The 26,223-nt window shown below is 37.9% G+C and overlaps 1 protein-coding gene across 2 annotated transcripts in view; it reads left to right on the top strand.

The window, feature by feature from the left end:
- The window catches only part of CLCN3 (chloride voltage-gated channel 3), a 97,697-nt gene that overhangs the window by 9,420 nt on the left and 62,054 nt on the right, over positions 1-26,223 (top strand). For both annotated transcript variants that reach the window (XM_058720915.1, XM_058720918.1), the window contains exon 2: positions 1,604-1,779. In XM_058720915.1, the coding sequence (XP_058576898.1) occupies positions 1,620-1,779 (160 nt within the window). In that variant the 5' untranslated portion in view covers positions 1,604-1,619. The remainder of the gene's footprint in view (positions 1-1,603; positions 1,780-26,223) is intronic.

Below are 26,223 nucleotides of genomic sequence, written 5' to 3'. Positions count from 1 at the left end.
CTAAAAAAAGAAAGAATTCGGCACTAGGATTAGAGTATACTTAGTGCCATTATCTTTTATTTTCATATGTACTTATTATGACATACCTATTAAGTTCTTGTTTTACAAGGCTTACTGGTTTGACTGCTTTTATGACTGTATCATTCAAGTCCCACACATGATCCTTTCAAGTTTATTGGTAATGTTTTGCACTCTCCATTTAGATATTGAGCAAGTAAGTAGATGTATTTTAAAAATCAAACAATTTAAGAGCAATACTGTTTTTAGAGTAAGAACAATGAAAATATAAGTATGTTTAGTATTATCTGCTTTGAAAAAATGAAAATTGTGATTTAAATTTGAAAATGATGAAAGGAGGGGGTGCCTGGATGGCTCAGTTGGTTGAGTGGACGACTTCAGCTAAGGTCATGATCTTGCAGTTCACGAGTTCAAGCCCCACATTGGGCTCTGGCTGACGGCTCAGAGCCTGGAACGGGCTTCAGATTCTGTATTTCCTCTGTCTGCCCCTAACCCACTTACACTGTGTGTCTCTCTCTCCCGAAAACTAAAAATAAAAATATTAAAAAATAAAATAATGAAAGGAGAATGAAATTAATATTAAAAAAATTTAAATTACAGCATTTTAGGGGCACCTGGGTGGCTCAGTCAGTTAAGCATCGGACTTTGGCTCAGGTCGTGATCTCATGGTTCATGAGTTCGAGCCCTGCATTGGTCTCTGTGCTGACAGCTCAGAGCCTGGAGCCAGTTTCAGATTCTGTATTTCCCTCTCTCTCTGTCCCTTCCCCACTCACACTCTGTCTATCTGTCTCTCTCAAAATAAACATTAAAAACAATTACAGCATTTTTTTTTAATTTTCATTTTCATTTTTATTTATTTTTTTTTGAGAGCAAGAGAGTGCACAGGTATTCATCAGCATGAGCGGGAAAGGGGCAGAGAGCAAGGGGGACAGAGGATCCAAACAGGGCTTTGTGCTGACAGCAGAGAGCCTGATGCAGGGCTCAGACTCATGAACCATGAGATCGTGACCTGAGCCAAGGTCAGACGCTTAACTGACTGAGCCACCCAGGTGCCCCAAATTACACCATTTTAAAATTAGTATTTGGATTTAGTAAAATACTCAAAAGAGACAAAGAATTTGCCTTTTAGACCTGGTACTTTAGCCATTTTGTTCCTTTCTCCTGTAGGCAACTTTTCTTGGAAATCGCTCCAGTGATCATCTGTATTTACACAAGCCATTATGTACTGTTTTTCTTCCTCTTCCCCATACCCTCTCCCCTGCTTTTTTTGGATAACTGCCCCCCCCCCATATATATTGTGGTATACCTAAAACACTTCTTTGTAATTTTTTAACTTAACAACTGATCTTGCGGTTTGTTTTGTATCACTACATGAAGAAATTCTTTGTTCTTTTTTGTAGCTGCATAGTGAGAATAGAATTAATAAATCATCCCAAAAGACTTAGTAGAGTGAGCTATTGTTACAGTGAATGAACTTAGTATTTTTTTAATACAGAGATCAGAAGTTTCTTTTTGTTATGTTAAACTAGGTGATTTTTATAATATGCTGGGAAAATGTTACAACTACTGTTTCCTCTTTTTTCAGATAATCAGAGAGCTAAATGGAGTCTGAGCAGCTGTTCCATAGAGGATACTATAGAAACAGCTACAACAGTATAACAAGTGCAAGTAGTGATGAGGAGCTTTTAGATGGAGTAGGTGTTATTATGGACTTTCAAACTTCTGAAGATGACAATTTGTTAGATGGTGACACAGCAGTTGGTAAGTTTGTCATTATAACTTTTAATGTTTGTAGTAATGTCCACTAATAAATATATACATTATTTTATTGAGGTTGAGTTTTTGGGTAGCTTTTTTTATTTTTTAATTGAGTTCGTTCATATAACGTAACCATTTTAAAGCTTTCAGAGGCGAATGGATGGCTCATTTAAGTGTCCAATGCTTGGTTTCAGCTCACGTCATGATCTCAGTTTGTGAGTTCAAGCCCTGTGTCTGGCTCCGAGCTGAGAGTGTGGAGCCTGCGTGGGATTCTTTCTCTCCTCTCTCTCTGTCCTTCCCCTGCTTGCACACTCTCTCTCTCTCTCTTTCAAATAAATAAACTTAAAAAAAGTATTCAGTTCATTGGCATTTAACACATTTACAGTGTTGTGCAATTACCACTTTTATCTAGTTCCAAAACATTTTCATTATCCCCAAAAGAAAACCTTGTATATGGGTAAACTTAAAAATTTAAATGTAACATAATATGGAGATGTATGCAACTGTAATTGGAATCCTCAGACAAATAGAACCTAATAGGATAGATACCCAGAAAGCGATTTATTATGAAGGATTGCCTCTCATGTTTGTGGAGGCTGAGTTCTACAATCTGTCATCTGCAAATTGGGAGCCCAGGAAAGCTGGTGTATTTCTAGTCTAAACCCAGAGGCCTGAGAACCAGGGTAGCCAATGGTGTGTGCCAAGGCCCCACATCCAGAAGTGTTAATGTCCAAAGGCGGAAGATAGATGTCCCATGTCAAGCAATGAGCAATATCACCTTTCCTCTACCTTTTTGTTCTATTCACATTCTCAACTGATTGCATGATGCCCACTTGGATTGTAGAGTGCCTTTTTTAAGTCTACTGAATCAAACAGTAATCTCTTCTGGAAAGACTCACAGGCGCACATAAAAACAATGTTTTACCAGCTATCTAGGCATCCCTTAGCTCTGTGAAGTTGACATATAAAATTAACCATCACAACAATCATCATATTATAAGCGTGGAGATTTTACAAAATGAATACACATATAATTATCCCTCATTAAAAAATAAAACATAACTGAGGCCTGGGTGGCTCAGTCTGTTAAGTGGCTGACTCTTAATTTCGGCTCAGGTCATGATCCCAGGGTTGTGGGATTGAGCCCTGGGTCGGGCTCTGTGCTGAGCACAGAGTCTGCTTGAGATATTCTCTCTCCTTCGGTTCCTCTCCTCTGCTTGCATTCTCTCTCTCTCTCTCTCAAACAAAATAAATAAAATAAATAAAACATTACCACTTCAGAATTCTCCCTTGTTCCTCCTTCCAGTTTCATAGGTGACTATTATTTTGACTTGTATCTATTAGTTTTACAGGTATTTAAATTTATATAAATGGAATTATACTGTTTATACTCTTTTGTGTCTGGTGTCATTAATTTATGTTTTGAGATTCATCTATGTTGCTGAATATAGCAGTAATTGATTATTTTCAGTGCCACATAGTATCATTGTGTACACATGCTGCAGTTTGTTCTGTTCATCGTATATTGTTGGTGGACATTTAAGGGTTTTTTTTCTTACAGATTTTGGCTCTCAGTAATAATGCTTTTATGAATGTTCATATACCTGTATTTTAGTGCACATTATATACACAGTTCTCTGGGATTTATACCTTGGAATGGAACTCTTAGTTGACAGAGTATGTGGATTTCAGTATTACTAGATACTGTGAAAGGTGGTTCCGAAGCATAAGAGACTGTTAAAAACTGAGAACAAACTGAGGGTTGATGGGGGGTGGGAGGGAGGGGGGGTGGGTGATGGGTATTGAGGAGGGCACCTTTTGGGATGAGCACTGGGTGTTGTATGGAAACCAATTTGACAGTAAATTTCATATATAAAAATAAATAAATTAAAAAAAAAAAAAAAAGGTGGTTCCGAAGTAGTTGTAGCATATTCATTCTACCAGCAGTGTGTGAAAGTTCTAGTTGTTCCACATTTTCACCAATACTTGATATTCTCAGTTAAAAAAGAAAATTGGCTATTCTAGTGTGGGTGCAGTATTCTCACATTTTGGTCTTAATTTTACATTTATCTGAAGGCTTTTGAGTTTGTTTACTTTTTTATTTAAAAAAATTAAAAAAAATTTTTAATGTTATTTATTTATTTATTTATTTATTTATTTATTTATTTATTAACATTTATTTATTTTTGAGACAGAGAGAGACAGAGCATGAACGGTGGAGGGTCATAGAGAGGGAGACACAGAATCCAAAACAGGCTCCAGGCTCTGAGCGGTCAGCACAGAGCCCAATGCGGAGCTTGAACTCACGGACTGCGAGATCGTGACCTGAGCTGAAGTCGGATGCTTAACCGACTGAGTCACCCAGGCGCCCCTGTTTATTTATTTTTGAGAGAGAAAGAGAGCACGAGCAGGGGAGGGGCAGAGAGAGAGAGATGCAGAATCCAAAGCAGGCTCCAGGCTCCAAGCTGTCAGCAGAGAGCCCGACACGGGGCTCGAGCTCACCAACTGTGAGACCATGACCTGAGCCAAAGTCGGATGCTCAACCGACTGAGCCACCCAGGCGCCCCTGAAGGCTTATGAGTTAAATACATTTTTGCATGTTTATTGGTTTTTTTTTAGACTGTCTCTTTTAAAGTGCCAGTTTGATATTTTTGCCCATTTTATGAATGCTTTATGCATTCTGATTAAAAGTCCTTTATCAGCGGGGCGCCTGGGTGGCTCAGTTGGTTGGGCATCCGACTTCGGCTCAGGTCATGATCTCGCGGTCCGTGAGTTCGAGCCCCGCGTCGGGCTCTGTGCTGACAGCTCAGAGCCTGGAGTCTGTTTCGGATTCTGTGTCTCCCTCTCTCTCTGACCCTCCCCCACTCATGCTGTCTCTCCCTGTCTCAAAAATAAATAAACGTTAAAAAAAAAATTAAAAAAAAAAAGTCCTTTATCAGATATATATATTGCAAATGTCCTCTCTCATTCTGGTATGCCTTTTCACATTTTTTTTTTTTTAACGTTTATTTATTTTTGAGACAGAGAGAGACAGAGCATGAGCAGGGGAGGGGCAGAGAGAGAGGGAGACACAGAATCTGAAACAGGGTCCAGGCTCTGAGCTGTCAGCACAGAGTCCGACGCAGGGCTCGAACTCACGGACCGCGAGATCAGGACCTGAGCCGAAGTCGGATGCTTAACCAACCAAGCCACCCAGGCGCCCCTGCCTTTTCACATTCTTAATGGAATCTTTTGATGAAGATGCCATCAATTCTAAAGAAATCCAGTTAATCTTTTCCTTTATTCTTTGTCCTTTTTGTAATCTATTTTGTAATCTCTTCCCATACGTCAAGATCATGAATATATTCTCTGATATTCTTCTAGAAGTTTTATTTTTTTTCTGTCACATTTAGATTTATAATGTACCTTGCAACTAACTTTTATGTATGATGTAAGTTAAAGGTTTAGATTCATTTTTTCCATATGGATGAGTAGTTGATCCAGCACCATTTATTGAAAAAACCTTCCATTCTCCTGTATACTGCAGTGACATCTTTATCAAGTGGGTATGTTTCTGTAGGTCTGTTTTTGAACTTTATACTCCGTTACATTGAAATTCTTGTCTCTTCTTATGCCAAAACTCAGCTTATATATGAGTTTTGTTTTTCATATTGGTCTTTTATTGACTTGTGGTCCATATAGTTTACTCAAATTTAATGTAATCACTGATATATTTGAGTTCAAATCTGTTGTCTTTATTGTTTTCTGTTTGTCATAGTTGTTCTTTTTTCTCTATTTCTTTCTGTTCCTCCCAGTACTTTGTTAGTTACATGCTGTCTTATTATTGTTTGGTGCATTACTCTAGAGATTATAACTTTTTAGTTCTATAAATTAGTACTTTTACCACTTTGTGGAAAATGCAAGGACCTTAGGGTATTTTACTTCATTTTATCCTCCTCCCACTTTTTGTTCTGTTGTTGTCTATTTTAATTCTTCATATATTTTATTTATTTGTTTTCTGTTTACTTATTTTTGAGAGAACAAGCAGGGAAGGGGTGGAGAGAGAGAGAGAGACAGAGAATCCCAAGCAGGCTGTGTGCTGTCAGTGCAGAGCCGGCATGGGGTTCAAACCCAGTAACTGAACTGCGAGATCGTGACAGAGCCGAAATCAAGAGTCAGACATTCAACCGACTGAGCCACCCAGGCACCCCTCTTCATATATTTTGTTTTATTTAAAACAATTTTTTTAATGTTTATTTATTTTTGAGAGAGACAGACAGAGTATGAGAGGGGGAGGGGCAGAAAGAGAGGGAGACACAGAAGCCGAAGCAGGCTCCAGGCTCTGAGCTGTCAGCACAGAGCCCGACGCGGGGCTGGAACTCACAGACCACGAGATCATGACCTGGGCCTCAGTTGGATGCTTAACCGAGTGAGCCACCCAGGCGCCCCCACTTCGTATATTTTAAACTTCACAAGACGTTATTATTGTTTTATGTCAGTATCTACTTAGATTTAGCTACGTCTTCACTTTTTCTATTGCTCTTCATTTTATACTGTATTTTCATATATCTGTCTGGGTTAGTTATCTTTCTTCCTGAAAAACTCTCATTGATATTTCCTTTCATTACTAACCTAGCGATAAATTTACTCAGTGTTTCAAAAGTTTTTGTTTCCTCTTTATTTTTGTAAGATATATTTGTGGTTTGGGGCTCCTGGGTGGCTCAGTCGGTTAAGCGTTTCCTCTTTATTTTTGTAAGATATATTTGTGGTTCGGGGCTCCTGGGTGGCTCAGTCGGTTAAGCGTCCGACTTCAGCTCAGGTCATGATCTTGCGGTTTGTGAGTTCGAGCCCTGCATTGGACTCTGTGCTGACGGCTCAGAGCCTGGAGCCTGCTTCAGATTCTGTGTCTCCCCGTCTCTCTGCCCCTCCCATGCTCATGCTCTGTCTCCCTCTGTCTCTCAATAATAAAATAAAACGTTAAAAATTTTTTTAAAAAGATATATTTGTAGTTATATATTTCCAGATGTATAGTCATTTTCTTTGAACACTTAAAATGCTTAAGTGTTAAGTGAACACTTAAAATGCTTAAATGTTAATGTTAAGTTGAACACTTAAAATGTTTAATGTTTATTTATTTTTGAGAGACAGAGGGAGACAGAGCGTGAGTGACGGAAGGGCAGGGAGAGAGGGAGACACAGAATCTGAAGGAGGCTCCAGATTCTGAGCTGTCAGCACAGAGCCCAATGCAGGGCTCCAACTCACGAACCATGAGATCATGACCTGAGCCGAAGTTGGAAGCTTAACTGACTGAGCCTCTTTGAACACTTTAGAGATATAATTCTGGTATCATTTGCCTTCTTTTATTTCTCTTGAAAGGTCAGCTATCAGTTTTATTCTTTACCCCTTTTGGTTGCTTTTCTTCTTGTCTTTCAGAAGCTTAACCAAAGTTGCTTAAGTGTGGTTTTCTTTGTATTTATCCTGGCTGGGGTTATTAGAGCCTCCTGAATTGTGACTTGATTTTTCTTTTTCCCTTTTTTTTTTTTTTTAATCTTTGGATAATTTTGACCAGTGTGTCCTCAAATGTAACTGCCATTCTCTCTCTCCTCTCCTTTCAGGACTCCAATTTAATGTGTTAGATCTTTTCTCTGAGATCCTTGCATCTCTTTATACTCTTCGCTTTACATCTTCTTTTTCTTTTTCATTTGGATATTTCAGCTCTTTTAAATACAAGCAAAACAATAACTAGATCATATGGTAAGAGTATATTTAGTTTTGTAAGAAACTGCCAAACTGTCTTTTAAAGTGGCTGTACTGGGGCGCCTGAGTGGCTCAGTCAATTAAGCATTTGACTTTGACTCAGATCGTGACCTTGCGGTTCGTGGGTTTAAGCCCCGTGTCAGGCTCTGTGCTGACAGCTCGGAGCCTGGAGCTGCTTTGGATTCTGTGTCTCCTTCTCTCTCTGCCCCTCCACTGCTCATGCTCATGCTCTGTCTCTGTCTCTGTCTCTCTCTCTCTCAAAAATAAAAACATTAACAAATATAAATTAAAAACAAATAAAGTGGCTATACCATTTGTATTCCCACCAGGAGTGAATGAGAGAGTTCCTGTTGCTCCACATACATGTCACCATTTGGTGTTGTCAATAGTTTAGATTTTAGCTGTTGTAACAGGTGTGTGTTGGTATCTCATTGTTTTCTATCAAGTTTTGAATATCAGTTATTTCTTAATCACTGCATTTCCATTAGATTAGTTTTTATAGATCTGTGTACTCTGGGAAAAATTCTCTTCTCTTTTGGAACATATTAATCATTTGTTTAAAGCCCATATCTGAATATTCACACAGACCTTTGGGTCTGTTTCTATTGCCAGTTTTTTCCCTTGTTTTCTAGTCTTTTGGCTCTAGCTTCAGGTGTGCTTTGTAATTTTTGATTGAATGCTAGATATTGTATACATAAAATTATAGATGCTGGTGATATCTTCACCATAGTGTAATTAATTTTTTTCTGGGCACACAGGTAGACTAGGAGCAAATTACATTGATCTCATCAAAGATCAAGAGAATTAGCAGTGTGGTTTCAGACTTTTTGTGAGTTAGTCTGTATTTTGACTTACTTTATTTTTAGGGCACAGCCCTTGAGGATTTTAGTGGAAAGCTTGGTGTGTTTACAAGACTCCTTCTCTTTGGTGGGTGCTGGAATTTAGTTTTTATCTCCCTGGCATTTTAAGACTACTGACAGCTTGGCTAATCGTTTTAGTTTCTTAACCACTTTTTGCTTAGATTCTCAGCCTCTTGCTTACAAAATCTAGGAACAAAAATATTTTTGGGGAAAAGTATTATAGAATGATCTGTTCTGACTCTTTTCTCCAGGATATTGGAACGTTCAAGGCCACGTTGGTGAATCTGAACTTCAAATTTTGTCTATTTTGTCTACTTGACCCCATAAGACTGGCAAGAGCTCCTCACTTTCATTTTCTGTTGGAGTTCTGAGTCTCTATACTTATAAATCAGGAAATGGCTCAAGAGCAAAAAGTGGTTGAGACTGTTGGGTTTACCTTTTTCACTTTTTTTCCCAGAATTTTGGCACCTGTATGCTTTCTGGCTGTTTTGGGTGTTCTTTGATTTTTTTTTTTTTTTAAGTAAATACAGTATTTTGTTATTATTTATCATTTGCTGTCTTCATCACTAATGCGTTTTTTCCTAATTTTAATTATGGAGTTATAGGCCAGATAAACACCTATATTTGTAATTTGGAAAATCAGGTAAAATTTAATAGCATACCCATTTTTCTACGTTTAAGTAGCTTTTTGGCCCCTCTATATGGGATAGAGGATTAACTCAGGGAAGTAAAATGACCTAGGAGGACCTAACTCTTTCCATCTTTCCACATTATCATCAAGTATTGATGATGTCTTTTTTTTTTTTTTTTTTAATTTTTTTTTCAACGTTTTTTATTTATTTTTGGGACAGAGAGAGACAGAACATGAACGGGGGAGGGGCAGAGAGAGAGGGAGACACAGAATCGGAAACAGGCTCCAGGCTCCGAGCCATCAGCCCAGAGCCTGACGCAGGGCTCGAACTCACGGACCGCGAGATCGTGACCTGGCTGAAGTCGGACGCTTAACCGACTGCGCCACCCAGGCGCCCCAGGTATTGATGATGTCTTTATTTGTAGTTTTCAATAGAAGAGAGTACCAAGTAAGAAGGAAGGGGTGAGGGTATAAAAAAAGATTTAAAAAAAATTTTTTTTTAATGTTTATTATTTGAGAGAAAGAGAGAGAGGGAGGGAAGGAGGGTAGAGCGGGGTAGGTGCAGAGAGAGAGGGAGACACAGAATCTGAAGTACGCACCAGGCTCTGAACTGTCAGCACAGAGCCCTATGCGGGGCTCGAACCCACGAACTGTGAGATCATGACCTGAGCCAAAGTCGGACGCTTAACTGACTGAGCCACCCAGACGCCCCATGTTCTCTTTTTTATTAGAGAAGATAACATTCCTAGAACTCTATCAGTAGACTTCTTATATCACTGGCTACAATTGGGTCATATGCCAATACATATAGACCGATCACTGATGAAGAGGAATGGGATTACTGACTGGTGTGAGCAATCATAATTTGTTCCTTGGAAGTAGACACATTGCCAACCAAACAAAATAAAAATTTTGTAGCAAGGAAGAAACTGGGGCGCCGGGGTGGCTCAGTCGGTTAAGCCTCCGACTTCAGCTCAGGTCATGATCTCACGGTCCATGGGTTTGAGCCCCGCGTCAGGCTCTGTGCTGACAGCTCAGAGCCTGGAGCCTGCTTTGGATTCTGTGTCTCCCTCTCTCTCTGCCCCTCCCCTGCTCATACTCTGTCTCTCTGTCTCAAAAAAATAATAAATAAATAAAAACATTGAAATTGGAGTATTCTAGGGTAAGCAGTCATTGTTGTTTTCCATGTAGATTCTGTCCTCGAGGTTAGTCTAGTTGAAGGTACCAGATATGGAACAACAGTTGACAGCAACTAAGTGTTAAATTGGGTGGTACAGATTTTAGATGTTACACTTCAAAGAAAAAGGATATTATTTTGACACCCCTTTAGAATTGCATAGAGTGTTCTAGAAGGAGAGATAATACATGAAGTCTCAGCATTAAGAAAAGGTATTATGTTCTGAGACAGTGAATGTCCTTTGGTAAGGTAGTGATATCCTTTCTTTCAGCATAGCTAGCGTGGTCCTGTTAACAGTGGTTGGAGGGGGAACATCCTACAAGAGGTGGAAGCCATGATCTGTTCTCAGGGGCTAGGGCAGATGTCAGAGGGAAGAGCTTATTTCTGTGTCTGCTCAGTATCTGGGCAGCATGGAAGTTGACAAGCAGTTGGTTATTAAATGTTCTTTCATGACTTTTTAGTATACCAAAAAAATACTTAATCACTGGAGAGTACTGATGTTCTGGCATACGTGTTGAATAAAAATCTGTTATGTTCAGTGACTTTTAAGTTGTAGACCTGAATTTACATCCTGGCTCTGCCAGTTACTGTCTCTGCAGGTCACTTAGCCTCTCTATGCCTTTGTTTTTCCCTCTTTGAAGAACAGTAGTACTCACTAAATGATTGCTCTGAGAACTAAGTGTATGTGGAAACCTTAGCACATAAATAATGTATATAGGATCGTTAGCATAGTAAGTAGCTCATGGTAAGAACTCAGCGTATGGTAGCTATTTCTGTTTTCTTCTGTTTTCTTTTCCTTTGGATGTATTGTATATTGGGCTTAATCTTCTGGGGCAGGTACAAAATATTTTCAGAAAAGATGCCCAATCTCCACTTTTCATTAAGAGGCATTCTAGTGCTTTCTGTTCAGTCTTAGGCTTTGTTTAGGTCCTTCAGTTTCTGAAGGAAGACTAGCTGAATGTAAATAAATAAATAGCTCTTTTACAATTCCAAAAGATAATTCTAAAATCATTGTTATCTAATGTATACGAAACCCTCAACAAAGTAAACAATTAAAAGTAAATACACACACAGGTGCACACACACGCACACATGTTGATGACTTCTGGAACCTTCTATACAACCCATCTACCCAGGATACTCTAAAATTCCAGAATATCATAAATAATTGTCTATACTAATGGTGCCTCCAGAAGCTACATAGCTCAGCAGATCCTTGATTTTAGACTTCTGACTTTCAGACCTATAACAGAATAAAGTATTGCTTTAAACCACAAAGTTTGTGGTAATTTGTTACATTAGCAGTGGGAAAATGATACAAATGCTTCATTTAAATATTAATACATGTATTATTAGGAAAATGTTTCAACCTTATAAACCGCCTGAAAAAGATCTTGGGGATCTTCCTGGGTCTATAGAACACACTTGACTACACATTGAGAACTTTTAAGATAAGCCAGCTGTAAAACACACATTGAGTAACTGAATAAGGTAATTTGTTGTATTATATAAGCTATAAGAGTGGAAGGGCTTATATTAAAAGGGCAGAATCTATGTATATAATGTGATGTCTTTTCTCTTAAAATATTATATACACACGTAGACACAAACTTTGGAGGGAAATACATCAAAATAATGAATTTTCTCTTGGTGATGGAATTTGGGTGCTTTTAATTTTTCTTCACGCTTTGCAGTGTTTTCCAATTGTCACTAGTTTGGCTGCAGATTTATAAAACTGAGCTGAAGTTTCCAGGTCATTATAAAGTGTACTTGTCTATGTAGGAGGATAGAACATACTTCTTTAATAGTTTGTTAGCTTGGTTTATGACTTTTAAATATTTAGTCATACAGCAAATGAGTCTTCCTTTGTACTCTTGCTCTGGGCCTTGTAAATGTTAGGGTTGGTCTTGTGCCTGGCTGTCATATCTCTAGGTCTTTGTAGATGTTTCCTTTGCCCATTTACCAATTATTACTTGTACTTTGGTTCTCACATTAGAACTCACTCCCTCTGGAAAGCCTTACCAGACTTCTCAGGTTTGGGCTAGGGGCCCCACCTATGTAGTAAATTGTATTGCTTATACTGTGTTTGCTTTCTTGACTTTCCTTGTCTTTTTCTTTACAGTCTGCTTTCCTCCTAGGTTAAGCTGTACTTTTTTCCAGTATAATTGTCCTAGTAAATCTTGTTGATTTTATCGTTTATTTTTCTGTCTGCATGGTTTTGTTTAGAGATGATTCATTATGTATTGATTACATAATTTAAGTTAAAAAAAATTTTTTTTTGGAGGGAGAGAGAAAGAGCGTGTGTGTGCAGAACATGCCATGGGGCTCTGTCTCATGACCCTGGGATCATGACCTGAGCCAAAATTAAGAGTTGGCTGCTCAACCACCTGAGCCACCCAGGTGCCCCTACATATTTTAACTCTTGATGAGCAATCATATTTTCCTTATTTCTAAATTTTTGTGAGGAGGTGATATTAGTATATCATGGGCAGCCACAGGTGCTGTTTATCTTATCCTCTCTTCTTTTTAAAAAAATATTTTTAATGCTTATTTTTGAGAGAGAGCGAGCATGAAGTGGGGAGGTGCAGAGAGAGAAGGGGGAGAGAGAGGATCTCAAGCAGACTCTGTGCTGCCAGAGAACCTGATGCAAGGCTTAAACTGCTGAACTGTGAGATCATGACCTGAGCAGAAGTTGGACGCTCAACCAGGTGCCCTATTTTATCCTCCCTTCTTACAACACCTAATATATTGGCATGCACACAGCAGAAGCTCATTAAAAGGTTGCTGTTTTGGTTTTATTTTGTTTTTTAATGTTTAGTTTTGAGAGAGAGAACAAGTGAGAATGGAGAGAAAGGGGAAGGTGGGGGGGCACAGAGGATTGGAAGCGGGCTCTGCACTGTCAGTGTGGAGCCTGATGTGCGGCTAGAACCCGTGAACTATGAGATAATGACCTCAGCTGAAATCAAGAGTCAGATGGTTAACTGACAAAGCCACCCGGGCACCTCTGTCATCACTTCTGTTTCTCAGTTTTCTTACTTGAAAAATGAATGTAAGACATTCTACCTACCCAACTCAGCTCAGTTTTGGAAACAAAAGAATATAGCAAAAGAAATGGCAGAAGTGTTGCTATTATGTATGAGAGTCCTTTGTGGCGATTTTGGCTTGGGTACTCAAAGTTTACACTTGCTTATACTTTGTCAGCTATCAGATTGCATCATGACATACAGATAGATTAGTCTGGGTTCATAAAAATCGTAAATGATTAACTTCAGGACTTAGTAATGGATTGCCTTGGAGAGATGCTGACCTAGAACTGAGCAGGGAATATACAAGATGAGCCCAGATCATGTGTAGTACCAGAAGTAAGGAAGTGCTCAAAAAACAAAGGGATGAGGGATTGTCCAGAGAACACAGGAACTAATTTGAAAGAACTCTAAATGGTTGAAACTGGAACAATTTGGGCAAGAAAATAATGTACAATTGGAATATAACCAAAGTGTAAAATAAATATAAATGAGCACATACATATGACACAAATGATGTAAACTGATATAAATGATAAATAAATGTAGGAAAAGAGACAAGTCCCCCTTGTAGAAGAATTCCAAATAGGGGCTCCTGGGTGGCTCAGTCAGTTGAGCATCGGACTCTTGCTTTTGGCTCAGGTCACGATCTCACGGTTTTGTGAGTGTAAGTCCTGCATCGGGCTCTGTGCTGACGGTGCAGAGCCTGCTTGGGATTCTCCATCTACCTCTCTCTGCCCTCCCTCAACTTGCACGGTCTCTGTCTCTCTCCAAACAAATGAAAATAAACTTAAAAAAAAAAAGAATTTTAAATAATTTATGTAAATATTCTACCCTCATGGAGGAGGAGTTTATTTCCTACCTCCTTCTCCCTTAAGGGTGGGCTAGACTTAGTGACTTACTTCTGAAGAATAGAATAGGAAAGAAGGGAAAAATAGTAACTTCGCAGTGGAGAGACGTGGCAAACACTATTGTAAGCAAGTGATGAAGGTTAATATCACTGATGATGTCATATGGATATTACATACCCCTAATATGTGATAGGAAGAGCACTTCACCTTTGTGATAATTCTTTTCAAAGACCTATAACTCTAACTACAAGAGAAACAATAGACAAACCTGGACTGAGGGGATATTTTGCAGGATACTTAACCAGTCAAGGTCATGAAAAATGAGGAAAGCCTGAGAAATAGTCATATACCAATTTAGGAAGATAAGTTAACATTAGGAAGATATGTTAACATACATTGTGGTATCCTGGTTTGAAACCTGGAATAGAAAGAGGACATTAATAGAAAAACTGGTAAAATTTAAATAAGGTCTGGAGTTCACTTAATAGTGATGTATCATTGTCAGTTTCTTAGTTTAGATAAATGTATCATGAAAATAAGTATAAGATGTTAACAGTTGAGGAAGCTGAGTGGGAGGTATTTGGGACCTCTTGGTACTGATTTTTTGTAAATCTGAAATTAGTCCAAAAGAAGGTTTATTTTAAAAAGTGAATTGGGAAGAGTTAACTTTTAAATAATAAAAGCAAAATGTGATTATTATAGAAAATGTGAATGATGAAGATATAAGGTTGTAAATGAAATTCATTCATAATCCTACTACCCATAGATAACTGGTAATTTTAGTATTTTTTTTTCTGGACTCAATTCTGTGCATATTGCATTCAACAATAATTATTAGGCTCCTTTTGGGCCAGATACCATTCTAGGTGCTTGGGACAGAGCAGTGAACAAGAATGATGTGAGACTTTCATTTAAGGGGTTTGTACTCCAATGAGAGTACCATTGAAATAAACAATAATTGCAGAAGAAACAATTACAGTTGTGTTATGGTAAGTGCTGTAAAGAGGAGGTGTAGGTGTGAGAACACGTAAGTGAGGAAATCTAAGATGTATCACTTAAGGTAAGAACTGAAAAATGAGAAGTCTGACAGGTGAAGGGGAAGAGGTGATTTGTGGGTGCTGGCAGGTTGGCTACAGGGGACTGTTACAGGTAGAGGGAACTGCTTGTGAGAAAACCTTCAGGGAAGAAGGAGCCTGAGCTTGAGAATGCATGATGGTTGGAGTATGGAGAATAAGATCTGGAAAATAGCGGGATGTGCCTGATGGCGTAGTTAAGCAAGGTTGAAATCATGCATTTAAAGTTTTGGGACTTTTTCCTGAGAGTGATATGAAACCATTGAAGGGTTTTGAAGCAGAGGAGTAATATGATCTTTGTAATTTATTTTATTTTATTTTTTAAGTTTATTTATTTATTTTGAGGAGGAGAGAGAGGGTGCACAAGCAGGGGAGGGGCAGAGAGAGAGGGGAGAACTTTAAGCAGGCTCCGTGCTGTCAGTGCAGAGCCCAATATGGGGCATGGAGCTCAGTCTCATGAAACGGGAGATCATGACCTGAGCCGAAATCAAGAGTAGGGTGCTCAGTCGACGGAGCCACCAAGGCACCCCGATCTTTGTATTTTTAAAATATCATTCAACAGCTGTGTGAGCAAATGGATTGGTAGGTATTGAGAGTAGGGAGGTAGAAGAGGGATCCCTCAGAAGAGGGATGATGGTGTCTGACTGGCATAGTGACAGATGGAGAGACTGATTCAAAGTAGATTTAGAAGTAAAATCAACAGACATACTGATTGTTGGGTGGTGGTTGGAGGTGGGTAAAAGGGAGGATTAGAAATTGCTAGCATATGAAGCTAGCAATGTCATCTACTAGGTGGGAAGTTTTTCAGTTAATATTAAGTGCATTGCCTTATGGTGCAAAAGTTTATCTTAGTGATTTTTAACCGTTGAATGATATTTGAATACACAAATGTATTCTAAATTCCTAGAAAAAAGTTACTGGGAGGAAGGTACTTATTTTATCTGTCAATGTGTAGTGAATACAAAGTTTTGAAAATTCGTGGGTACATTGTTCCTAAGATAAAAAGTCTGAATGCTGCTAAGCTAGAGTTGGTTGCTTTCTGTGAATAAGAATAATGAAATTCTTTGATATCAACTGCAGGTAGAAAACATTATTAATAAAATAATCCAAGAGTAGTTTTTTAGTAAATATTGTATCCTTGTATGTGGATTTATAGGCAAAAAGAAATTACTGAGTGTAAAGTTGTGGTAGAACTCAGAAATCCAAGAAATGTGTGCTGAATTAGGATGATGTGACTTTGCTACAACGTTTCAAAGATTATGTTTGTGCATGTTGTCTTTAGTAGATACGTTGATTTTAATCTTATTGTTTTCTCTGGCATGTACCTACTGATAACGTTGATGGCATTGTTCTAATAGGCACTTGGCTCTAAATTTGATTTGGCAACATTTAACTATTAAGCCTTTAAAAAGCATGAAATGGTTACATCGTGAATCTTCTTGGTAAAGATGTTTTAGAAATTCTTAAAATTAAGTTAATAAAATGCTACCACTACCATTTAATAGCTGTCTATTGGAAAAAGGTAAAAAACTCTTTCAAATGGTCTACTGAGAATTAATTTCAGAAATAAATAATTCTGAGGTTCATATGATGCCTATTCAAGTAGTGTCATATTCTTAATAAATTTGACACTACGTTCTGTTGCCAACTACCTTATAAACATTTTCTTCACCTCTATCTCCAGGTCACTTCAGTTAGAACCGTCTATTTCACCTAATGTGTGTGGACTAAGGGACTTCCCTAGTTTGTGTATTTGTGTAAAAGCAAGGTAGTGCATTTGGGGAAAACTAACCCATACTAAGTTTATGAAGTGCTATAATTCAAGATGTTACTAACGAACAGGGAAAAATAACTTGGTACTATAAAGTGATATTTTGATAAAAATAGTCTAAAATACCAATGGAAAGCTAGTCAAGCACTGACTTATCCCAAAGATCATTGGAAAGAAGTGAGCTTAGTTTTGATGATAATATAGAACCTGATGATATACCCCAGAAATCCCCTGCAATTACTGTCATTGCTCTGCAAAAACAAACAACATCAAAAAACAACAACCCCCCCCAAAAACCACAAAACTATTTTTTTAAGAAGTTCACAGAAAGTTAACTGAAATTAAGTCAGTGAATAATTTTTTTTTAAATTCTTTTTTAATGTTTATTTTTGAGAGAGACACAGAGTGTGAGTGGGGGAGGGGCAGAGAGAACGGGACACACAGAATCCAAGGCAGGCTCCAGGCTCCGAGCCGTCAGCACAGAGCCCAACGCGGGGCTCGAACTCACAGACCGTGAGATCATGACCTGAGCTGAAGTCGGACACTCAACTGACTGAGCCACCCAGGCGCCCCGAATAATTTTTTTAAATGTTCATTTATTTTGAAAGAGAGAGCACGCACACACATGGGGGAGGGGCAGAGAGAGAGGGAGAGAGGATCCCAAGCAGGCTCTGTGCTGTCAGCGGAGAGCCAGACATGGGGCTCCGCTCATAATCTCTCAAATGGTGAGATCATGGCCTGAGCCAAAATCAGGAGTCAGACGCTTAACTGACTGAGCCACCCAGGCTCCCCAAGTCAGTAAATAGTTTTTGTGTGTGTATTCTACCTCTCTCACAATGACATGATGTAATAAATTAACATTTCTCCTGTGCATGTAGAACGTTACCTACGAAGTGTTTTGGGGAGAATTGAGAAAATAGTTGGTTAAATCATATTTTGTGTCGTGGTTCCAATTAAGAATTCTATTTGAAAAAGCTTTCAGAAGTTATGAGCTAAGCCTGTAAGATCATACACAGAAGTAAATACATAAAATCATGGGGAGTCTATGGATCTGTTTAAACAGTTCCAAACTACTGTCATTTAGAGGAAATTCCTTGGGAGAACCTGTGCTTAGAACAAATAAAAGTCAGTGTAGACACTTCCAAACTTGTTTTCTGTAACTAATCGAGACTGTAAATAAGATTAGAGTAGAGTGGCTTAGGGTAGGGAAGGAAAAAAGAATAATAAATCCATGTTAGATCATAATAGAATTAAAGGTAGGGTAAATTTCTAACTCAAAAGACTTTTGAATTGTGAAATGTAACACATATCGGAACAATGCATAAAGGCATAATTACACAGCTTAATGAGTTATCACAAAGCAGGCACTTTTACAGCACAACCAGGTTAAGAAAATAAAGCATTACTATACTTCAGAAGCCTCCTGTGGGTACCTTCCCAATCACAACTCTTTTCCTTTCCTTAGAGATAAATGCCATTTTCTCTTTGCCTAGTCACTTTTTTTTTTTTTTGCTTTACTTTATGGCTTGATAATTTAAGTATGCATCCTTAAAATGACAATTTAGCATTGCCTGTTTTATTTTTTTTATTTTTTAATTTTTTATTAACAAATTTTTTTTTACATTTATTTATTATTGAGAAACGGAGTGAGACAAAGCATGAGCGGGGGAGGGGCAGAGAGAGAAGGAGACACAGAATCTGAAGCAGGCTCCAGGCTCTGAGCAAGCGGTCAGCACAGAGCCTGATGCGGGGCTTGAACCCACAAACTGTGAGATCATGACCTGAGCCGAAGTCGGATGCTCAACCGACTGAGCCACCCAGGTGCCCCTAGCGTTGTCTGTTTTAGAAAATTATAGATTATTTAAATTAATAAAATAAATCATACAGTACGTATTTCTTGCTTGTGTTTATTCAATGTGCTTTTCAAGATTCTTTTGTATTATATGCAGTAGGTGTTTGTGGCAGTGTTGCTCTAGACTATCTTATTCTTTTTTATGAATATACCAGTTTACCTGTTTATTTTAATATTGATGGGTCTTTGAATTATCAGCAGTTTTTGGCAGGTGTAAGCAGTGCTACATTGAATATTTTGCATTCATCCTGGTGAATATGTGCATAAATTTCATTTGGAGTGAACCTTTTGGGGCATAGGTTATGCTTTCCATAGTGGTGTTCCAGTTTACACTCAAGTTAAATGTGTATGAAAGCTTCCTTTGCTCCACATTCCTCAACCTCTTGATATTGTCACACTTTTAATTCTGTCCATCTGTTGGCTGTGTAATAGATTCTGATTGTGTGTGTGTGTGTTTTTTTTTTTATGTTTATTTATTTTGAGAGACCGAGTGCATGTGAGTAGGGGAGGGGCAGAGAGAAGGGGAGAGAGAGAATCCCAAGCAGGCTCCATGCCATCAGTGCAGAGCCTGATACGGGGCTCAAACTCACAAACCGTGAGATCATGATCTGAGCTGAAATCAAGAGTTGGGCACTCAACCAACTGAGCCACCCAGGTGTCCCTCTGATTGTGGTTTTAATTTGCACTTCCTTGGTTGCCAAGGAGGTTGAGCAATTTTTCATGCTAATTGGCTATTTAAAATTTTGTTTGAAGACCTATTTAAGTCATTTGCCTGTTTTTCTATTGATGTGGCTGAGAGATTGTAAAAGTTATTTATTTTCTATATATAAGCTTTTTGTTGGTCATATTGTTATAAATATCTCATACTCTGTGTGTCCTGTTTCATTTTCTGTTATAGTCTATTTGGGCTGCTGTAACAAAAGTACTATAGATTGGGTGGCTTGAGCAACAAACGTGGTTTTCAGTTCTGTGTATTGCTCACAGTTTTGGAGGCTGGAAAGTCCAAGAGCAAGGACAGATAGACTGGATGTCTGTTGAGGAGGGGCTGCTTCTGGTTCACGGTCTGCCATCTTTTTGTTGTGTCCTTGAGGGAACTCTCTGGAGTCTCTTTGTGAGGGCACTAATTCCATTCCTGAATACCTTCATGATCTAATCACCTCCCAAAGGAGCTACCTCCAAATAACATCAACTGGGGATTAACCATCAACGTATAAATGTTGGTGGGATACAGACATTCAGTCTGTAGCATTATGATGGACAAATTAAGAGCAAATGTTCTTACAATGTCTTCTGTGTTGATCTTTTGCTTTATGGCTGGTGCTTTTTGTGTCTTAAGAAAAATTTCCCTCCACTGAGGTCATGAATATATTTTCTTATATCATTTTGTAAGAGTTTTATTTGCCTTTCTCACTTGAGTCTATAATCACCTGAGTGGTGTGTGTGTGTGTGTGTGTGTGTGTGTGTGTGTGAATGAATGGATTAGGGTGTATTTAATTTTTTTTGTCCATATACACAACCAGTTGTCCTAATGCCAGTTACTAAGAAAATCATTTTTTATCTATTCTTCTGTAGGGCCACCCCTAAGAATATATTAAGGTTCATATATAGGAGGATCTATTTCTTGACTCTTTGTTCCGTGTGAGTGGCTTTGTTTTATTTTAGCTTTATGCCAAAAGCATTCTGTTTATAATGTTACTGTGATTAAAATGGTCTCAGTATCTGGTAAAGCATATACTCTCACTTTATTGTTAAGATTGTCTTGATTATTCTTGGGCCTTTTTATTTCCAGGTAGATTTTAGCATGATTTGTCATTAAAAAAAAAAAGCCTGTTGGGTTTGTAACAGGGTGCAAGAGCACCTGGCTCCAGAGTTTCCAAACAGACCAGGTTTGGCCGCTCACTGCTGAGATAATTCAGAGACAGACCAGTGATGGTGAAACAAGAAAGGAGTTTATTTCAGCGAGGCAATACTGGGAAGACAACGGACTAGCATTTCAAAGACTGTCTCCAAAGTGCTGAAAATACTTCTAGGTTTATATAAGGAAAATGTGGGGACAAAGGTTGGTGGGTATAAGCAGGTGGGCAGTAAAGGTCAGATCAGTCATTGCCTTCATGTCAATTATGAGGGGTCTTGCTGGTGTCAGGGCAGTTGTTATTCCTTGAGGGGTAGTTTCAGTTCCTATCACAGGATGGTTTGCCCTTTGGGTCTTTTGTCTGAGTTGAAAGGTAAGCTAGAAAGAAGAACTTGCTAGAAAGTATAGACTAAGGTAAAATGGAGGTAAATCCTCAGGTTTTTGATTGGCATTTAATTGAGTCTATAGATCAGTTTGAATCTAACTCATGAACATGGTATACTTCTCTGTATACTTGAGTCTTTTTAAATGTTTTCCAATGAGGTTTTAGTCATTCCTAGTAACTTTTGTCTTTATTTGTTAACACTCGTTCCTGGATTTTCTTTTTTAATATTACTGCTATTTAATGCTGTTTTTATTTTAATATTCTATTTGCTGGGGGCACCTGGCTGGCTCAGTCGGTTGAGCGTCCAACTTCGGCTTAAGTCATGATCTCACAGTTTGAGTTTGAACCCCTCCCCACCTCAGTTGGTCTCAATGCTGTCAGCACAGAGCCTGCTTTGGATCCTCTGTCTCCTTTTCTCTCTGCCCCTCCCTTGCTCATGCTCTCTCAAAAATAAACATTTTAAAAAATATATCCTGTCTGCTGGTATATTTTGAAATTTAGTTTTTTGAATATTGATTTTTAACTCTAATTGTAATGATTTATTTGTCCAGCCTTCTTTTTAAGAGAGAGAGAGAGAGAGAGAGAGAGAGAGAGAGAGAGAGAGAATATGAATTGAGGGGCAAAGAGAGGGAGAGAGAGAATCCCATGCAGGCTCCTTGCTGTCAGTGCAGAACCCAACATGGGACCTGATCTCACAAACTGTGAGATCATGACCTGAGCCAAAATTAAGAGTCGGACACTTAACCAGCCAAACCATCCAGGCACCCCTGTGATGTCTTTTAAGATTATAGTCATACCATTGGCAAATAATGACCATGTTGTTTCTTGCTAATCTTTATAGTGTTCTCCTTTCCTTTCCCCTTGCTTGACTGCACTGGCTAGGACCTCTAGTCTCTAGTAAACTGTTGTATGGAAATAGTGATTGCCAGTGTCTTTTGTCTTGTTTTGATCCTGAAGTTTCACCATTAAGTATTCACCTCCAAATTTAAGTATGATGCTAATTTGGATTTTTGTGTTATCTCTCATTAGATTAAACAGGTTAACATCTATTCCTAGTTGATTGAAGAGTACACAATGTAGGGGCGCCTGGGTGGCTCAGTTAGTTGAATGTCCGACTTTGGCTCAGGTCATGATCTTGCAGTTCGTGGGTTCAAGCCCCACGTCGGGCTCTGTGCTGACAGCTGAGTGCCTGGAGCCAGCTTCGGATTCTGTGTCTCCCTCTCTCTCCGCCCCTTCCCCACTCATGCTCTGTCTCTCAAAAATGAATAAACGTCAAAAACAAATTTTTTTAAAGAGTACACAATGTAAAATCATGATTGGTTGTTGAATTTGTCATTTTCCTTCTGTTTTTTGAGATGATCATTTGATTTATATCTCCTATTTATCTATTATAAACAGTTGATTTTCAGATGCTTAAATCAACTTGCATTCCTTGTATGGACTCAATTAGATCATTGATACTTTAGTGTATTCTTTTGGGTTTTTTTTTTAATGTACAAATTGCTGGATTTGGTTTACTTTTGTTTAGGATTTTTGCATCTGTTCATAACAGATTGCTGGTAGCTTTCCTTTCTCATACTGTTCTCATTTTGGTATTAAGATTCTATTTCCCTTACAAAGTGAGTTGTAGATGATGGCCCCTTCTTCCAGTCTCTGAAGTGTTTATATAAGGCGGGCATTATTTCTTCCTAAATATTGGTAGAATTTGCCAAAGAAACTCTAGGCTTAGAATTTTCTTTATAGGAAGGTTTTAAATTAATATTTCAAATTCTTTAATAGTTAATAGCACTATTCTGATTTTGTTTCTTTCTAGATTAGTTTGGTAAGTTGTATTTTTTTTTCAAAATTTACCTTCTTTTTAAAAAATTTAAAAAGGCATAAAGTCATTTGATTGCCTGCAGTTTCCATAGTCTTGTCTTCTTTTTCTTCCTGATCATGGTTATTTGTGCTCTCATCGAGAGAGTTCTCCTTCCCTCCTTTCCCCTTCCTTATCCTCTTTCCCATTTCACCTTATTAATCATTGTCACTGCAGATTCATCAGTCATTAGTCTTTCCAATGAACTAGCTTTGCCTTTGTTGTGTTTTCCTATTTGTATTTTTCTGCTTTATTAATTTCTGATCATATTTTGTTCTACTTTCTTTGGGTTTATTTTGCTGTATTTTTTCCCCCTAGCTTCTTGAAATAAGGTTACCTTCTTAATTTTAAGCTTCCATTCAGGTGAATCATTTAAAGCTCTAAATGTCTCTCCCAATACAGTTTTTATCACCATGTCATATGCCTTCATTATCATTATCACAAATTAAATTTTTTTTTTAACGTTTATTTATTTTTGAGATGGAGAGAGACAGAGCATGAACAGGGGAGGGGCAGAGAGAGAGGGAGACACAGAATCCGAAACAGGCTCCAGGCTCTGAGCTGTCAGCACAGAGCCTGACGCGGGGCTCAAACTCACGAAGTGTGAGATCATGACCTGAGCTGAAGTCAGACGCTTAACCGACCAAGCCACCCAGGCGCCCCTCATTATCACAAATTAAAAATCATTTCTAACTTCCACAGTGATACCTATTTTGATTTACAGGTTATTTAGAAATATAGTTCATGATTTCCAAACATAGGAATTTCTGGTTGTTTCAAATTGACTTAGAACATTGTTGTCGAAGAATATACATTGTCAAACAATATACAAAGATATACATTGTTGTCTTATCAGTGTATTGAAATTTTTTGAGACTTGCATTGTGGCCTGGTAAAAAGTCTATTTTTGTCAGTGTTCCACCCATGCTATAGAAGAGTGTATAATGTGAAGTGTTTGGTTAATGTTTTTCTCTATGCGTCCATCAGGTAAAATTTGGTACTCTACCTTTGAAGTCTCTAGTTTCCCTATTGATTTTTCTCCTTGTTTATTTCTATAGGTATTTGTCAGTGATGTATTAAAAATTTTCACTGTGTTTGTAGACTAATCTACCACTTGTCATTCTGTAAATTTTTGCTTTATATACTTTGATTTCATGTTAGTAAGTTACATCTTCCTGGTGAATTGAACCACCTTACTTTGAAGTGCCTCTATCTATTTCCAAATTTCATTAAAATGTCCTTTGATATAATATAGCTCCCCGGATTTCTTTGGATTAGGGATCACATGCTCTATTCTTTTAATCCTTTTACTTTCAGCCTTTCTGCATTGGTATGTTTTAGCTGATACTCTCATAATTATATACTTGGCTTTAAAAAATCCAATTAGATAGTGTTTATCTTTTTTTTAAGTTTATTTATTTTAAGAGAGAGAGAGAGAGAGAGCATGCACGAGTTGGGGAGGGGCAGAGAGAGAGGATCCCAAGCAGGCACTCCCAGTGTAAGGTGTGGAGCCCAACTAGGGGACTTGAACCAGGAACTGTGGTATCTTGACCTGGTTTAAAATCGAGTTAGATGCTTAACTGACTGAGCCATCCAAGTGGCCCATGTTTATGTTTTAATTGGAGCATTTTAGTATATTTACACTTAATATAATATTGTTATATTTGCATTTCAGTATTTCTAAAACTTAGAACTCTTAAAATAGTCTTTTATTCAGTCTTTGTACCAGTTTGTGTACATGCATGAAAATATTTGACACATTTCTTGAAAAGGAATTGCTTAGGCATTAAAATTATTGGCTGTTTTTGGTTCTGATTTTGAAAAAGTGATCATTGTATGATGTTTTCATGTTTTTAATCTTATGATACATTATTTGAGTAATCAGACAGCCATGTTGAGAACTGAAACGTTTATGTTTGTGAGGTTGAATATTGCAAAACCATTTTGTGTTTTTTGTTTATTTTCTGGTGTGTCATTTCTGAAGAATTTCCAGGTCCTCTTTCTTTTGTGTTGCAGTAACTTTGCAGCTATCTGTATAGCTTGAATTGATTGTCTTTCTTCTTGAAAGCTTTGCTATCTCTCTCTCTCTCTCTCTCTCTCTCTCTCTTTTTTTTCCCCCTTTGATATTTTTGCTCAGGGAGGACAATTGACAATACAAGTTAAAGTTGAATGCCAATAGTGTGTCAAATGTAAATGTATAGCAGCTATACGTAATAGAATATAAACTAAAGTTAATCTGACACTTCTGATAATAATTTAGTTTGAGGATTCAAGGAGGTAATTTTTTGTTAACGTTTATCTCATAAGTGATTTATAAGCATTTCATTAAAAAGCATCTTATAGAAAATTTAGAACATATACAAAGGTACAGAGAAGAGATTATGTGCTTTTTGTTCTCAAGACTTAAATAATTATCAATTCATGGCTAATTTTGTTTTTTTACTACTTTCTATAATTTTGAAATAAATTGGAAACCTTATATTATTTTAGATAGATACACTGTGATAGAGTCTCACCCTGATCAAACTTTAGTCAGGCTCATTTGAATTCTCTTCCCAACCAAGTCTCAACTGTTGGTCTTATGTTGTCTTGTTTTTGTATTGCTCAGTTTGGGCAGTAATCCTGTCAAGTTGGCTTAATCCTGTACCTGTTGTCAGAATCCTGTACCCTCAACACCCTGGAGTTCCACATCCCTCACTATCTTCCAGGTGATGTCCTATCACCCAGGGCTGCCTTCAGCCAGAATCCTGTTAGGTCTTAGTGAGAATCTCTCTTACCCTAGGTGTTTCCTCTTAATAATTATTTTTCTATCCACTGAAAACCCCCACCCCTTCTCCTTGGTTGTGAATTCCCGCTTTTTCTTGTTATATTGGGAATTGAGCCAAATTCTGTATTGAGATCTCTTTTCCCCTTTTGCAGTAGTCTTGAATAAGATTTGTTTTTACCTGTTTTAACTATTACACAGTTAATGTATTATTTCCTTATGTATCTCTAAAAGATAAGAATTCTTTTATAGGCTATTGATGAGGTTTTGAGGGGATCTGTAGCTGACAGACAAGAAAGAATTCTTGAGATGTCTTAGGTGCAAAGAGGTTATTAAAGCATGAGGACAGGACCCTTGGGCAGGAAGAGCTGCACTGGGGTTGTGAGGAATGACTGATTATATATCTGGGAGTTGGGGCATTGGTAAAGGCCCCAAATCCCAAAAGGACTTTCATATGCTAAAGACACTGGAGGCTTTGCTATTGTTGAGCTCAAGTTATTTTTCCTTCTAGCAAAACATTAACATAAGGACAATAGGAAGTTCCTGGAGGAATGTTTTACTCTGCCTATCTCAAGTATTTGTCAATGGGCTACAGGTTATAAAGAATTTATTTTATC

The sequence above is a fragment of the Neofelis nebulosa genome, chromosome 3 (assembly GCF_028018385.1).
Source record: "Neofelis nebulosa isolate mNeoNeb1 chromosome 3, mNeoNeb1.pri, whole genome shotgun sequence".
NCBI classification, from domain to species: domain Eukaryota; kingdom Metazoa; phylum Chordata; class Mammalia; order Carnivora; family Felidae; genus Neofelis; species Neofelis nebulosa.
Note: the sequence above shows the minus strand (reverse complement) of the source record. Positions and strands in the feature narration are given on the sequence as shown.